At 45.3% G+C, this 16,422-nt stretch overlaps 1 protein-coding gene across 9 annotated transcripts in view; it reads left to right on the forward strand.

The window, feature by feature from the left end:
* Positions 1 to 16,422, forward strand: part of LOC128705091 (nephrin) — a 324,072-nt gene that overhangs the window by 269,616 nt on the left and 38,034 nt on the right. For 5 of the 9 annotated variants that reach the window (XM_053800326.2, XM_053800316.2, XM_053800332.2 and 2 more), the window contains exons 11-13: positions 1,284 to 1,925; positions 8,961 to 9,215; positions 12,606 to 12,718. In XM_053800326.2, the coding sequence (XP_053656301.2) occupies positions 1,284 to 1,925; positions 8,961 to 9,215; positions 12,606 to 12,718 (1,010 nt within the window). Of the gene's footprint in view, positions 1 to 1,283; positions 1,926 to 8,960; positions 9,220 to 12,605; positions 12,719 to 16,422 lie in introns of all 9 variants that reach the window. The other 4 variants (XM_070093088.1, XM_070093082.1, XM_070093073.1 and 1 more) reach the window with 2 other exon arrangements.

Genomic DNA, 16,422 nt, shown 5'->3' on the forward strand with positions numbered 1-16,422 from the left:
CATGGAGGGGTGAAATGTGCCTCCATGGAGGGGTGAAATGTTTTTACAACCCATTTTGATGTGTGTGCATTTGTAGATAGTAACATTCCTAGTGACACTGAGATGTGCGTAGTGATCAAAATGGAGTGTACACTTGTTCCTATCATCAACCTATAGTGGTGAACCTCAGTCTGTAGTAGTAGTAGTAATAGTGGCAGTAGCAGTAGTAATAGTAGCAGTAGTACCAACAGTAGTAGTAGTAGTAATAGTAGTAGCAGTAGTAATAGTAGCAGTAGTAGTAGGTAGCAGTAGTACCAACAGTAGTAGTAGTAGTAATAGCAGTAGTAGTAGCAGTATTAGTAGTAATAGTAGTAGCACTAGTAGCAGTAGTAGTAGTAATTATAGTAGTAGTAGCAGCAGCAGTAGTAGCAGTAGTAGTAGCACTAGTAGCAGTAGTAGTAGCAGTAGTAGTAGCAGTAGTAGTAGTAATAGTAGTAGTAGCAGTAATAGTAGTAGTAGCAGTAGTAGCAGTAGCTGCAGTAGTAGTAGTGATTATAGTAGTACTAGCAGTAGTAGCAGTAGTAGAAGTAATAGTAATAGTAGTAGTAGCAGTAGCAGCAGTAGTAGCAGTAGTAGTAGTAATAGTAATAGTAGTAGTAGTAGCAGTAGTAGCAGTAGTAGTAGTAATTATAGTAGTAGCAGTAGTAGTAGTAGTAGTCAACACTATTATATAGTAGTAACTACTATTATAGAAACTACTTTCATAAATTACTCAGATAGTAACTGGTATTACTCACATATAACTACTATCAAAGTAACTGGTATTAATCACATAGTAACTACTATCAGAGTAACTGGTATTAATCACATATAACTACTATCAGAGTAACTGGTATTAATCACATATAACTACTATCAGAGTAACTGGTATTAATCACATAGTAACTACTATCAGAGTAACTGGTATTAATCACATATAACTACTATCAGAGTAACTGGTATTAATCACATAGTAACTACTATCAGAGTAACTGGTATTAATCACATAGTAACTACTATCAGAGTAACTGGTATTAATCACATATAACTACTATCAAAGTAACTGGTATTAATCACATATAACTACTATCAGAGTAACTGGTATTAATCACATATAACTACTATCAGAGTAACTGGTATTAATCACATATAACTACTATCAGAGTAACTGGTATTAATCACATATAACTACTATCAGAGTAACTGGTATTAATCACATATAACAACTATCAAAGTAACTGGTATTAATGACCTACTCTTCACAGATGTACCAGTCTGCTCCAGTACCTTGGATCAAGTACTTGGAGCGGCCAAGGAGGACCAGGTGGAGCTGGTGTGTCGGGTCGATGCCTCGCCGGATCGGGTCACCTTCCGCTGGTATTTCCGGACCCCTGAGCAACTGGTGGCCCTGGACCCCAAGCTCTCCACGGCCCAGGACCGTTCTTCTGTGCTCAACTACCGGGTTGTTAAGGATGACGACTATGGCGAGGTGTTGTGTTTCGCCGCTAATGACCTGGGCGAGCAGTCTGTCCCATGTAGTTTTAGCGTCGTTCCCACCAGGGAACCTGACGCCCCAGAGAACTGCACCTTGACCAATCAGACTACTGACACACTGGTCGTCCAGTGTCGTCCTGGCTATGATGGCGGACTCAAGCAGCGCTTCATCTTGGAAGTCTTTGAATCGGTTGAATCAGCCGAATCAGTGGAGTCGTATGGGGATTCCGAGGGTGATTCACGAGGAGTTGTTACGAATGTGACGGTGGGAGAAGTGCCGGTGTTCGCCGTGGACGACCTGCAGCCCGGCACATCATACTTCCTGGTAGTTTATGCTCTTAACGACCAGGGCGCCAGCAGGAGACGACACCTGCATAGTTTTACACTGCCTACAGTGCCAGACCACAGGACCAGTAAGTGGCAGTGTGTACACTGCTGGTGTATACTACTGGTATACACTGATGGTGTACACTGCTGGTGTACACTGCTAGCATACACTGCTGGTTTACACTGCTGATGTACACTGCTGTGTACAGTGATGGTGTACACTGCTGTGTACACTGCTGATGTACACTATGTACACTTCTCATGCACACTGTACACTGTCTTCTAGCTGACAGTCTTGTGATGTAGTAGCTGTCAGTCTTGTGGTGTAGTAGCTGTCAGTCTTGTGGTGTAGTAGCTGTCAGTCTTGTGGTGTAGTAGCTGTCAGTACTGTGATGTAGTAGCTGTCAGTCTTGTGGTGTAGTAGCTGTCAGTCTTATGGTGTAGTAGTTGTTGCTACCCTGGTCCACTCTCGTTGCTTCAATGGTCCACCCTTGTTGCTACCCTGGTCAACTCTTGTTGCTACCCTGGTCCACTCTTGTTGCTACCCTGGTCCACTCTTGTTGCTACCCTGTTCCACTCTTGTTGCTACCCTAGTCCACTCATGTTGCTACCCTGGTCCACTCATATTGCTACCCTGGTCCACTCATGTTGCTACCCTGGTTCACTCTTGTTGCTTCAATGGTCCACCCTTGTTGCTACCCTGGTCCACTCTTGTTGCTACCCTGGTCCACTCATGTTGCTACACTGGTCCACTCTTGTTACTACCCTAGTCCACTCATGTTGCTACCCTGGACCACTCATGTTGCTACCTTGGTCCACCCTTGTTGCTACCCTGGTCCACTCTTGTTGCTACCCTGGTCCACTCTTGTTGCTACCCTTGTCCACCATTGTTGCTACCCTTGTCCACCATTGTTGCTACCCTGGTCCACCCTTGTTGCTACCCTGGTCCACCCTTGTTGCTAACCTGGTCCACCCTTGTTGCTACCCTGGTCCACCCTTGTTGCTACCCTTGTCCACCATTGTTGCTGCCCTGGTCCACCCTTGTTGCTACCCTGGTCCACTGTTGTTGCTACCCTGGTCCACCCTTGTTGCTACCCTGGTCCACCCTTGTTGCTACCCTGGTCCACCCTTGTTGCTACCATGGTCCACCCTTGTTGCTACCCTGGTCCACCCTTGTTGCTACCCTGGTCCACCCTTGTTGCTACCCTGGTCCACCCTTGTTGCTACCCTAGTCCACCCTTGTTGCTACCCTGGTCCACCCTTGTTGCTACCCTGGTCCACCCTTGTTGCTACCCTGGTCCACTCTTGTTGCTACCCTGGTCCACCCTTGTTGCTACCCTGGTCCACCCTTGTTGCTACCCTGGTCCACCCTTGTTGCTACCCTGGTCCATCCTTGTTGCTACCCTGGTCCACCCTTGTTCCTAACCTGGTCCACCCTTGTTGCTACCCTGGTCCACTGTTGTTGCTACCCTGGTCCACTGTTGTTGCTATCCTGGTTCACTGTTGTTGCTTCCCTGGTTCACTGTTGTTGCTACCCTGGTTCACAGTTGTTGCTACCCTGGTCCACTGTTGTTGCTACCCTGGTTCACTGTTGTTGCTACCCTGGTTCACTGTTGTTGCTACCCTGGTTCACTGTTGTTGCTACCCTGGTTCACTGTTGTTGCTACCCAGGTCCACTGTTGTTGCTACCCTGGTCCACTGTTGTTGCTACCCTGGTTCACTGTTGTTGCTACCCTGGTTCACTGTTGTTGCTACCCTGGTTCACTGTTGTTGCTACCCTGGTTCACTGTTGTTGCTACCCTGGTTCACTGTTGTTGCTACCCTGGTTCACTGTTGTTGCTACCCTGGTTCACTGTTGTTGCTACCCTGGTCCACTGTTGTTGCTACCCTGGTCCACTGTTGTTGCTACCCTGGTTCACTGTTGTTGCTACCCTGGTCCACTGTTGTTGCTACCTTGGTTCACTGTTGTTGCTACCCTGGTTCACTGTTGTTGCTACCGTGGTTCACTGTTGTTGCTACCCTGGTCCACTGTTGTTGCTAACCTGGTTCACTGTTGTTGCTAACCTGGTTCACTGTTGTTGCTACCCTGGTCCACTGTTGTTGCTAACCTGGTCCACTGTTGTTGCTACCCTGGTTCACTGTTGTTGCTACCCTGGTCCACTGTTGTTGCTAACCTGGTTCACTGTTGTTGCTACCCTGGTTCACTGTTGTTGGTACCCTGGTTCACTGTTGTTGCTACCCTGGTTCACTGTTGTTGCTACCCTGGTTTACTGTTGTTGCTACTCTGGTTCACTGTTGTTGCTTCCCTGGTTCACTGTTGTTGCTACCTTGGTTCACTGTTGTTGCTACCCTGGTCCACTGTTGTTGCTACCCTGGTTCACTGTTGTTGCTAACGTGGTCCACTGTTGTTGCTACCCTGGTTCACTGTTGTTGCTACCCTGGTTCACTGTTGTTGGTACCCTGGTCCATTGTTGTTGCTACCCTGGTTCACTGTTGTTGCTACCCTGGTTCACTGTTGTTGCTTCCCTGGTTCACTGTTGTTGCTACCCTGGTTCACTGTTGATATATAATGTAATTGGCTGTTATATGTATTCTCTATAATTTTTTATGCCATGCTGTATATGTATACCTGGGGCCATGCTGTATATGTATAACTGGGGCCATGCTGTATATGTATACCTGGGGCCATGTTGTATATGTATACCTGGGGCCATGCTGTATATGTATACCTGGGGCCATGCTGTATATGTATACCTGGGGCCATGCTGTATATGTATACCTGGGGCCATGTTGTATATGTATACCTGTGGCCATGCTGTATATGTATACCTGGGGCCATGCTGTATATGTATGCCTAGGGCCATGCTGTATATGTATACCTAGGGCCATGTTGTATATGTATACCTGGGGTCATGTTGTATATGTATACCTGGGGCCATGTTTTATATGTATACCTGGGGCCATGCTGTACATTTATACCTGGGGCCATGTTGTATATGTATACCTGGGGCCATGCTGTATATGTATACCTGGCACCATGCTGTATTTGTATACCTGGGGCCATGCTGTATATGTATACCTGGGGCCATGTTGTACATTTATACCTGGGGCCATGTTGTATATGTATACCTGGGGCCATGTTGTATATGTATACCTGGGGCCATGCTGTGTATGTATACCTGGGGCCATGTTGTATATGTATACCTGGGGCCATGTTGTATATGTATACCTGGGGCCATGTTGTATATGTATACCTGGGGCCATGTTGTATATGTATACCTGGGGCCATGCTGTATATGTATACCTGGGGCCATGTTGTATATGTATACCTGGGGCCATGCTGTATATGTATACCTGGGGCCATGCTGTATATGTATACCTGGGACCATGCTGTGTATATATATACCTGGGGCCATTCTGTATATGTATACCTGGGGCCATGCTGTATATGTATACCTGGGGCCATGCTGTGTATATATATACCTGGGGCCATGCTGTATATGTATACCTGGGGCCATGCTGTGTATATATATACCTGGGGCCATGCTGTATATGTATACCTTGGGCTATGCTGTTTATGTATACCTGGGGTCATGTTGTATATGTATACCTGGGGCCATGTTGTATGTGTATACCTGGGGCCATGCTGTATATGTATACCTGGGGCCATGCTGTATATGTATACCTGGGCCATGCTGTGTATATATATATACCTGGCGCCATGCTGTATATGTATACCTGGGGCCATGCTCTATATGTATACCTGGGGCCATGCTTTATATGTATAACTGGGGCCATGCTGTGTATATATGTACCTGGGGCCATGCTGTATATGTATACCTGGGGCCATGCTGTATATGTATACTTGGGGCCATGTTGTATATGTATACCTGGGGCCATGCTGTATATGTATACCTGGGGCCATGCTGTATATGTATACCTGGGACCATGTTGTATATGTATACCTGGGGCCATGCTGTATGTGTATACCTTTGGCCATGCTGTACATTTATACCTGGGGCCATGCTGTATATGTATACCTGGGGGTATGCTGTATATGTATACTTGGGACCATGTTGTATATGTATACCTGGGGCCATGTTGTATATGTATACCTGGGGCCATGCTGTATATGTATACCTGGGGCCATGTTGTATATGTATACCTGGGGCCATGCTGTATATGTATACCTGGGGCCATCTTGTATATGTATACCTGGGGCCATGCTGTATATGTATACCTGGGGCCATGTTGTATATGTATACCTGGGGCCATGCTGTATATGTATACCTGGGGTCATGTTGTATATGTATACCTGGGGCCATGCTGTATATGTATACCTGGGGTCATGTTGTATATGTATACCTGGGGCCATGCTGTATATGTATACCTGGGGCCATGCTGTATATGTATACCTGGGGTCATGTTGTATATGTATACCTGGGGCCATGCTGTATATGTATACCTGGGGCCATGCTGTATATGTATACCTGGGGCCATGCTGTATATGTATACCTGGGGCCATGCTGTATATGTGTACCTGGGACCATGCTGTGTATATATATACCTGGGGCCGTGCTGTATATGTATACCTGGGGCCATGCTGTATATGTATACCTGGGGCCATGCTGTATATATATATACCTGGGGCCATGCTGTATATGTATGCCTGGGGCCATGCTGTATATGTATACCTAGGGCCATGTTGTATATGTATACATGGGGCCATGCTGTATATGTATACTTGGGACCATGTTTTATATGTATACCTGTGGCCATGTTGTATATGTATACCTGGGGCCATGTTGTATATGTATACCTGGGGCCATGTTGTATATGTATACCTGGGGCCATGTTGTATATGTATACCTGGGGCCATGCTGTACATTTATGCCTGGGGCCATGTATATGTATACCTTGGGCCATGCTGTATATGTATACCTGGGGGCCATGCTGTATATGTGTACCTGGGGCCATGCTGTATATGTATACCTGGGGCCATGTTGTATATGTATACCTGGGGCCATGCTGTATATGTATACCTGGGGTCATGTTGTATATGTATACCTGGGGCCATGCTGTATATGTATACCTGGGGCCATGTTGTATATGTATACCTGGGGCCATGCTGTATATGTATACCTGGGGCCATGCTGTATATGTATACCTGGGGCCATGTTGTATATGTATACCTGGGGCCATGCTGTATATGTATACCTGGGGCAATGCTGTATATGTATACCTTGGGCCATGCTGTATATGTATACCTGGGGGCCATGCTGTATATGTGTACCTGGGGCCATGCTGTATATGTATACCTGGGGCCATGCTGTACATTTATACCTGGGGCCATGTTGTATATGTATACCTGGGGCCATGCTGTATATGTATACCTGGGGTCATGTTGTATATGTATACCTGGGGCCATGCTGTATATGTATACCTGGGGCCATGTTGTATATGTATACCTGGGGCCATGCTGTATATGTATACCTGGGGCCATGCTGTATATGTATACCTGGGGCCATGTTGTATATGTATACCTGGGGCCATGCTGTATATGTATACCTGGGGCAATGCTGTATATGTATACCTGGGGCCATGCTGTATATGTATACCTGGGACCATGCTGTGTATATATATTCCTGGGGCCATGCTCTATATGTATACCTGGGGCCATGCTGTATATGTATACCTGGGGCCATGCTGTGTATATATATACCTGGGGCCATGCTGTATATGTATACCTTGGGCTATGCTGTTTATGTATACCTTGGGTCATGTTGTATATGTATACCTGGGGCCATGTTGTATGTGTATACCTGGGGCCATGCTGTATATGTATACCTGGGGCCATGCTGTATATGTATACCTGGGGCCATGCTGTGTATATATATACCTGGGGCCATGCTGTATATGTATACCTTGGGCCATGCTGCATATGTATACCTGGGGCCATGCTGTATATGTATACCTGGGGCCATGCTGTATATGTATACCTGGGGCCATTCTGTGTATATATATACCTGGGGCCATGTTGTATATGTATACCTGGGGCCATGCTGTATATGTATACCTGGGGCCATGTTGTATATGTATACCTGGGGCCATGCTGTATATGTATACCTGGGGCGATGCTGTATATGTATACCTGGGGCCATGCTGTATATGTGTACCAGGGGCCATGTTTTATATGTATACCTGGGGCCATGCTGTATATGTATACCTGGGGCCATGTTTTATATGTATACCTGGGGCCATGCTGTATATGTATACCTGAGGCCATGCTGTATATGTATACCTGGGGCCATGCTGTGTATATATATACCTGGGGTCATGCTGTATGTGTATACCTGGGGCCATGCTGTATATGTATACCTGGGGCCATGCTGTATATGTATACCTGGGGCCATGCTGTATATGTATACCTGGGGCCATGCTGTATATGTATACCTGGGGCCATGCTGTGTATATATATACCTGGGGCCATGCTGTATATGTATACCTGGGGCCATGCTGTATATGTATACCTGGGGCCATGTTGTATATGTATACCTGGGGTCATGTTGTATATGTATACCTGGGGCTATGTTGTATATGTATACCTGGGGCCATGTTGTATATGTATACCTGTGGCCATGTTGTATATGTATACCTTGGGCCATGTATATGTATACCTGGGGCCATGTTGTATATGTATACCTGGGGCCATGTTGTATATGTATACATAGAATGTATGTATTATTATACTGTAGTCTAACAGTGGAGTAGATGGAGTCTTAATGACCCTCGTCTGGTAGATAGACTTGAAACTCTCCATTAACCCCCTTATTATCTTGCCATTAATAAGGTATTAACTGATTAATAACCAGATATTAACCAGGTATTAACCATGTATCAACCAGGTATTAACTAGATATTAACCAGGTATTAACCATGTATTAACTAGGTATTAACTAGGTATTAACCAGGTGTTAACCAGGTATTAACCAGATATTAATCAGATATTAATCACTTATTAACCGGATATTAACCACTTATTAACCAGATATTAACCAGGTATTTACCAGATATTAACCAGATATTAACCCCTTATTAACCAGATATTAACACCTCCACAGGGCTGTATCCAACCCACATCTTCCCTATAACACCCATCCTGGGTGTGTTGATTGGTGTGGTTGGTGGGTTGGTTGTGGTTGCTGTGGTTGTTGTGGTGGTGATGAAGCTGAGGGGGGAGTCTAGGAGAGCCAAGGTTCTTAACCAGGGTCCTGCTGGCCTCAAGCTCCCAGTACCTAGGCCTACAACACTACAGCAACACGTCAAGGAGGCTGGAGGAGCAAATTCTGGCCCTGACCTGATACTTTGTAGACCTGGTAAGTGACCTTAGTCTAGCACTGTCCCTAGTCCCTAGTCTAGCACTGTCCCTAATCTAGCACTGTTCCTAGTCCCTAGTCTAGCACTGTCCCTATTCCATAGTCTAGCACTGACCCTAGTCCTTAGTCTAGCACTGTCCCTATTCCGTAGCCTAGCACTGACCCTAGTCTAGCACTGACCCTAGTCTAGCACTGATGCTAGTCTAGCACTGTTCGTAGTCTAGTAGCACTGTCCCTAGTCTAGCACTGTCCCTAGTCTAGTACTGTCTCTAGTCTAGAAGTATATCAGGTGTCTACTATAGTAATGCATTATTTTTGCTGCTTTTAACAACATTCTGATATACGGGACTTCCGCTTATTAGTCCCATATAACAAGTCAACCACAGACAGTGTTATTCTGATACAAGGTACACTTGGTTAGTTATAACAGCCCAACCACAAATGGACCTCACTGAGAAATGACTTACATCATAAAACGCTGGTAAATCAACCAGTGAGAGCGAGGGACTTAAACCAGCTGGTCAGGTTGTTAGCACACTGGCCTCTGAGTGTTACCATGCACTGTAGGTTCATATCCTGCCCCAGTCCGTGGTCTCTGAGAGCAGGACGTTTTATCTTACTGTTGGAACACTCACTGTGAGGCTGAGTGGACAGTGTTGTAGCTAGTGTGTCTTACTGCCATGGTTCAAGTCTCCCTCCAGTCATTATTAAGCCTGGTTAAGGTCTCTAACAGTGTTACTGAACCTTGTACCATGGTTCAAGTCTCCCTCCAGTCATTATTAAGCCTGGTTAAGGTCTCTAACAGTGTTACTGAACCTTGTACCATGGTTCAAGTCTCCCTCCAGTCATTATTAAGCCTGGTTAAGGTCTCTAACAGTGTTACTGATCCTTGTACCATGGTTCAAGTCTCCCTCCAGTCATTATTAAGCCTGGTTAAGGTCTCTAACAGTGTTACTGAACCTTGTACCATGGTTCAAGTCTCCTTCCAGTCATTATTAAGCCTGGTTAAGGTCTCTAACATGTTACTGAACCTTGTACCATGGTTCAAGTCTCCCTCCAGTCATTATTAAGCCTGGTTAAGGTCTCTAACAGTGTTACTGAACCTTGTACCATGGTTCAAGTCTCCCTCCAGTCATTATTAAGCCTGGTTAAGGTCTCTAACAGTGTTACTGAACCTTGTACCATGGTTCAAGTCTCCCTCCAGTCATTATTAAGCCTGGTTAAGGTCTCTAACAGTGTTACTGAACCTTGTACCATGGTTCAAGTCTCCCTCCAGTCATTATTAAGCCTGGTTAAGGTCTCTAACAGTGTTACTGAACCTTGTACCATGGTTCAAGTCTCCCTCCAGTCATTATTAAGCCTGGTTAAGGTCTCTAACAGTGTTACTGAACCTTGTACCATGGTTCAAGTCTCCCTCCAGTCATTATTAAGCCTGGTTAAGGTCTCTAACAGTGTTACTGAACCTTGTACCATGGTTCAAGTCTCCCTCCAGTCATTATTAAGCCTGGTTAAGGTCTCTAACAGTGTTACTGAACCTTGTACCATGGTTCAAGTCTCCCTCCAGTCATTATTAAGCCTGGTTAAGGTCTCTAACAGTGTTACTGATCCTTGTACCATGGTTCAAGTCTCCCTCCAGTCATTATTAAGCCTGGTTAAGGTCTCTAACAGTGTTACTGAACCTTGTACCATGGTTCAAGTCTCCCTCCAGTCATTATTAAGCCTGGTTAAGGTCTCTAACAGTGTTACTGAACCTTGTACCATGGTTCAAGTCTCCCTCCAGTCATTATTAAGCCTGGTTAAGGTCTCTAACAGTGTTACTGAACCTTGTACCATGGTTCAAGTCTCCCTCCAGTCATTATTAAGCCTGGTTAAGGTCTCTAACAGTGTTACTGATCCTTGTACCATGGTTCAAGTCTCCCTCCAGTCATTATTAAGCCTGGTTAAGGTCTCTAACAGTGTTACTGAACCTTGTACCATGGTTCAAGTCTCCCTCCAGTCATTATTAAGCCTGGTTAAGGTCTCTAACAGTGTTACTGATCCTTGTACCATGGTTCAAGTCTCCCTCCAGTCATTATTAACCCCTAAACGTTCCAAGCGTATATATACATTCTCTCCCTCAGTGCCCCGAATATTTTGAAAAATAATTTTTTTTTTCATTGAAATAAAGAGAAAAAAATTTAAGTGTTATAGGATTAAAATATAATTTTTATGTTCTGATAACGACAATTTATTGTAGTTCTTGTCATTTCATAACCAGTTTTTGTTCTGACACTAATAGTAGGTACTGAAATTGTACTCAAGTTGTCACAAACACATTGACAGGTCGACATTTACACCTGCCTTGGTCATTTACTATTGTCTAGGATTATATACAAGTACAGTGAACCCCCGGTTAACGATGTTATTTCATTCCAGAAGTATGTTCAGGTGCCATTACTGAACGAATTTGTTCTCATAAGGAATATTGTGAATTAGATTAGTCCATTTCAGACCCACAAACATACACGTACAAACGCACTTACATAAATACACTTACATAACTGGTCGCATTAGGAGGTGATCGTAAACTGGGGGTCCACTGTATTTATAGGTCCCAGCAATGTTTTTTATACACAGGAGAATAGAAGAAGGAGAAGGGAGAAGGAAGAAGTATAATTGTATTTGTGTGTACTTGTGAGACAGATAAAAAGAGATAGAGACAGACAGAGATGAGACAGATAGAGAGACAGAGACAGACATAGACAGACAGAGATATGCAGACCTTGAACTTGGGGCTAACATCACTTTCCTCTTAAAAAGGAGTGTTAATATGACATTACATCAGTGAATCCTTGGTGTTTGCCGCACTGTTTGCTCTAGCTGGCGCTCAGTTTAACTGGTGCTCCCACAAGGTACTGAGTGGTCCCAGATTTTTTAATATGGTGCACACCGAGTGTTAAGACCCATTCTATGCTGACCAGGCATCTCGGGCCAATCATGCCAGATTTGGAGGCAGGAAAATTAAAATGTATATATACATTTGGGGCGCTAGCGGTAAGAACGTATATATACGTTTGGACCGTTTAGGGATTAAGCCTGGTTAAGATCTCTAACAGTGTTCCTGAACCTTATACCATGGTTCAAGTCTCTCTCCATTCATTCATTCTTTCATTCAAGTTTATTCTCTATAAGGGTTACAATGTGGGGTTTACAGTGTGCTCGAAATGCCTAGCATGGCTAGGCATTTCGAGCAGACTTAGATTAATTCTTAGCATTAAATCCTTACAGATTATGGTATTAAGGCTAAGTGAGTACATCATAATTTGTGAGTTTAGCATTATATATACAGTTTAGATGTTAATAGAGGTGGTATTGTGACCTGTGTACTTGTGTCTTTGACTCTTCTGGCAGTAGAATCTTCGTACGAGGACGTAGAGGATATACCACACAAGCTGAAGCATGCGAATATCTACCAGAGTCTCCCTTACAACACTAACCTGCCTCCTAGCAACACTAATTCTGAGGTAACTTGTCTTCTGTGTTGTATGTGTGTTGTGTGGTGCGTATGTGTTGTGTTGTGTGTGTGTGTGTGTGTGTGTGTGTGTGTGTGTGTGTGTGTGTGTGTGTGTGTGTGTGTGTGTGTGTGTGCGTGTGTGTGTGTGTGTGTGTGTGTGTACTCACCTAGTTGTACTCACCTAGTTGAGGTTGCGGGGGTCGAGTCCGAGCTCCTGGCCCCGCCTCTTCACTGATCGCTACTAGGTCACTCTCCCTGAGCCGTGAGCTTTATCATACCTTTGCTTAAAGCTATGTATGGATCCTGCCTCCACTACATCGCTTCCCAAACTATTCCACTTACTGACTACTCTGTGGCTGAAGAAATACTTCCTAACATCCCTGTGATTCATCTGTGTCTTCAGCTTCCAACTGTGTCCCCTTGTTGCTGTGTCCAATCTCTGGAACATCCTGTCTTTGTCCACCTTGTCAATTCCTCTCAGTATTTTGTATGTCGTTATCATGTCCCCCCTATCTCTCCTGTCCTCCAGTGTCGTCAGGTTGATTTCCCTTAACCTCTCCTCATAGGACATACCTCTTAGCTCTGGGACTAGTCTTGTTGCAAACCTTTGCACTTTCTCTAGTTTCTTCACGTGTTTGGCTAGGTGTGGGTTCCAAACTTGTGCCGCATACTCCAATATGGGCCTAACGTACACGGTGTACAGGGTCCTGAATGATTCCTTATTAAGATGTCGGAATGCTGTTCTAAGGTTTGCTAGGCGCCCATATGCTGCAGCAGTTATTTGGTTGATGTGCGCTTTAGGAGATGTGCCTGGTGTTATACTCACCCCAAGATCTTTTTCCTTGAGTGAGGTTTGTAGTCTCTGGCCCCCTAGACTGTACTCCGTCTGCGGTCTTCTTTGCCCTTCCCCAATCTTCATGACTTTGCACTTGGTGGGATTGAACTCCAGGAGCCAATTGCTGGACCAGGTCTGCAGCCTGTCCAGATCCCTTTGTAGTTCTGCCTGGTCTTCGATCGAGTGAATTCTTCTCATCAACTTCATGTCATCTGCAAACAGGGACACCTCAGAGTCTATTCCTTCCGTCATGTCGTTCACAAATACCAGAAACAGCACTGGTCCTAGGACTGACCCCTGCGGGACCCCGCTGGTCACAGGTGCCCACTCTGACACCTCGCCACGTACCATGACTCGCTGCTGTCTTCCTGACAAGTATTCCCTGATCCATTGTAGTGCCTTCCCTGTTATCCCTGCTTGGTCCTCCAGTTTTTGCACCAATCTCTTGTGTGAAACTGTGTCAAACGCTTTCTTGCAGTCCAAGAAAATACAATCCACCCACCCCTCTCTCTCTTGTCTTACTGCTGTCACCATGTCATAGAACTCCAGTAGGTTTGTGACACAGGATTTCCCGTCCCTGAAACCATGTTGGCTGCTGTTGATGAGATCGTTCCTTTCTAGGTGTTCCACCACTCTTCTCCTGATAATCTTCTCCATGATTTTGCATACTATACATGTCAGTGACACTGGTCTGTAGTTTAATGCTTCATGTCTGTCTCCTTTTCTAAAGATTGGGACTGCATTTGCTGTCTTCCATGCCTCAGGCAATCTCCCTGTTTCGATAGATGTATTGAATATTGTTGTTAGGGGTACACATAGTGCCTCTGCTCCCTCTCTCAATACCCATGGGGAGATGTTATCTGGCCCCATTGCCTTTGAGGTATCTAGCTCACTCAGAAGCCTCTTCACTTCTTCCTCGGTTGTGTGCACTGTGTCCAGCACATGGTGGTGTGCCCCACCTCTCCGTCTTTCTGGAGCTCCTTCCGTCTCCTCTGTGAACACTTCTTTGAATCTCTTGTTGAGTTCTTCACATACTTCACGGTCATTTCTTGTTGTCTCTCCTCCTTCCTTCCTTAGCCTGATTACCTGGTCCTTGACTGTTGTTTTCCTCCTGATGTGGCTGTACAACAGTTTCGGGTCAGATTTGGCTTTAGCTGCTATATCATTTTCATATTGTCTTTGGGCCTCCCTTCTTATCTGTGCATATTCGTTTCTGGCTCTACGACTGTTCTCCTTATTCTCCTGGGTCCTTTGCCTTCTATATTTCTTCCATTCCCTAGCACACTTGGTTTTTGCCTCCCTGCACCTTTGGGTAAACCATGGGCTCATCCTGGCTTTTTCATTATTCCTGTTACCCTTGGGTACAAACCTCTCCTCAGCCTCCTTGCATTTTCTTGCTACATATTCCATCATCTCATTAACTGGCTTCCCTGCCAGTTCTCTGTCCCACTGAACCCCGTTCAGGTAGTTCCTCATTCCTGTGTAGTCCCCTTTCTTGTAGTTTGGCTTCATTCATCCTGGCCTTCCTGCTTCTCCCTCCACTTGTAGCTCTACTGTGTATTCGAAGCTTAAAACCACATGGTCACTGGCCCCAAGGGGTCTTTCATATGTGATGTCCTCGATATCTGCACTACTCAAGGTGAATACTAAGTCCAGCCTTGCTGGTTCATCCTCTCCTCTCTCTCTTGTAGTGTCCCTTACGTGTTGGCACATGAAGTTTTCCAGTACCATGTGTGTGTGTGTGTGTGTGTGTGTGTGTGTATCTGTCTGTCTGTGTGTCTGTGTGTCTGTATGTCTGTCTGTCTGTGTGTTGTGTGTGTATATGTGTGTTGTACTCACCTATTTGTGGTTGCAGGGGTCGATTCATAGCTCCTGGCCCTGCCTCTTCACTGATTGCTACTAGGTCCTTTTTCTCCCTGCTCCATGAGCTTAATCGTACCTCATCTTAAAACTATGTATGGTTCCCGCCTCCACTACGCCACTTTCTAGGCTATTCCACTGCCTGACAACTCTATGACTGAAGAAATACTTCCTAACATCCCTTTGATTCATCTGAGTCTTCAACTTCCAATTGTGACCTTTTGTATCTGTGTCCCATCTCTGGAACATCCTGTCTTTGTCCACCTTGTCTATTCTGCACAGTATTTTATATGTCGTTATCATGTCTCCCCTGACCCTTCTGTCCTCCAGTGTTGTCAGGCCGATTTCCCTTAACCTTTCTTCGTAGGACAATCCCCTTAGCTCTGCAATTAGTCTTGTTGCAAACCTTTGCATTTTCTCTAATTTCTTGACGTGCTTGACCAGGTGTGGATTCCAAACTGGTGCTGCATACTCCAGTATGGGCCTGATGTAAATGGTGTACAGAGTCTTGAACAATTTCTTACTGAGGTATTGGGACGCTATCCTTAGGTTTGCCAGACGCCCGTACGCTGCAGTAGTTATCTGATTGATGTGCGCCTCAGGAGATGTGCTCGGTGTTATACTCACCCCAAGATCTTTTTCCTTAAGTGAGGTTTGCAGTCTTTGGCCACCTAGACTAGTGCCTGCGGTCTTCTTTGCCCTTCCCCAATCTTCATGACTTTGCATTTGGCAGGGTTAAACTCAAGGAGCCAGTTGCTGGACCAGGCTTGTAGCCTGTCCAGGTCTCTTTGTAGTCCTGCCTGATCCTCGTCCGATTTGATTCTTCTCATTAACTTCGCATCATCTGTAAACAAGGACACTTCTGAGTCTATCCCTTCCGTTATGTCGTTCACATATACCAAGAACAGCACAGGTCCTAGGACTGACCCCTGTGGAACCCCGCTTGTCACAGGCGTCCATTCTGACACCACGTCACATACCATGACTCGTTGTTGCCTTCCTGTCAGGTATTCTCTGAT

Source organism: Cherax quadricarinatus, chromosome 3 (assembly GCF_038502225.1).
Source record: "Cherax quadricarinatus isolate ZL_2023a chromosome 3, ASM3850222v1, whole genome shotgun sequence".
NCBI classification, from domain to species: Eukaryota; Metazoa; Arthropoda; class Malacostraca; order Decapoda; family Parastacidae; genus Cherax; species Cherax quadricarinatus.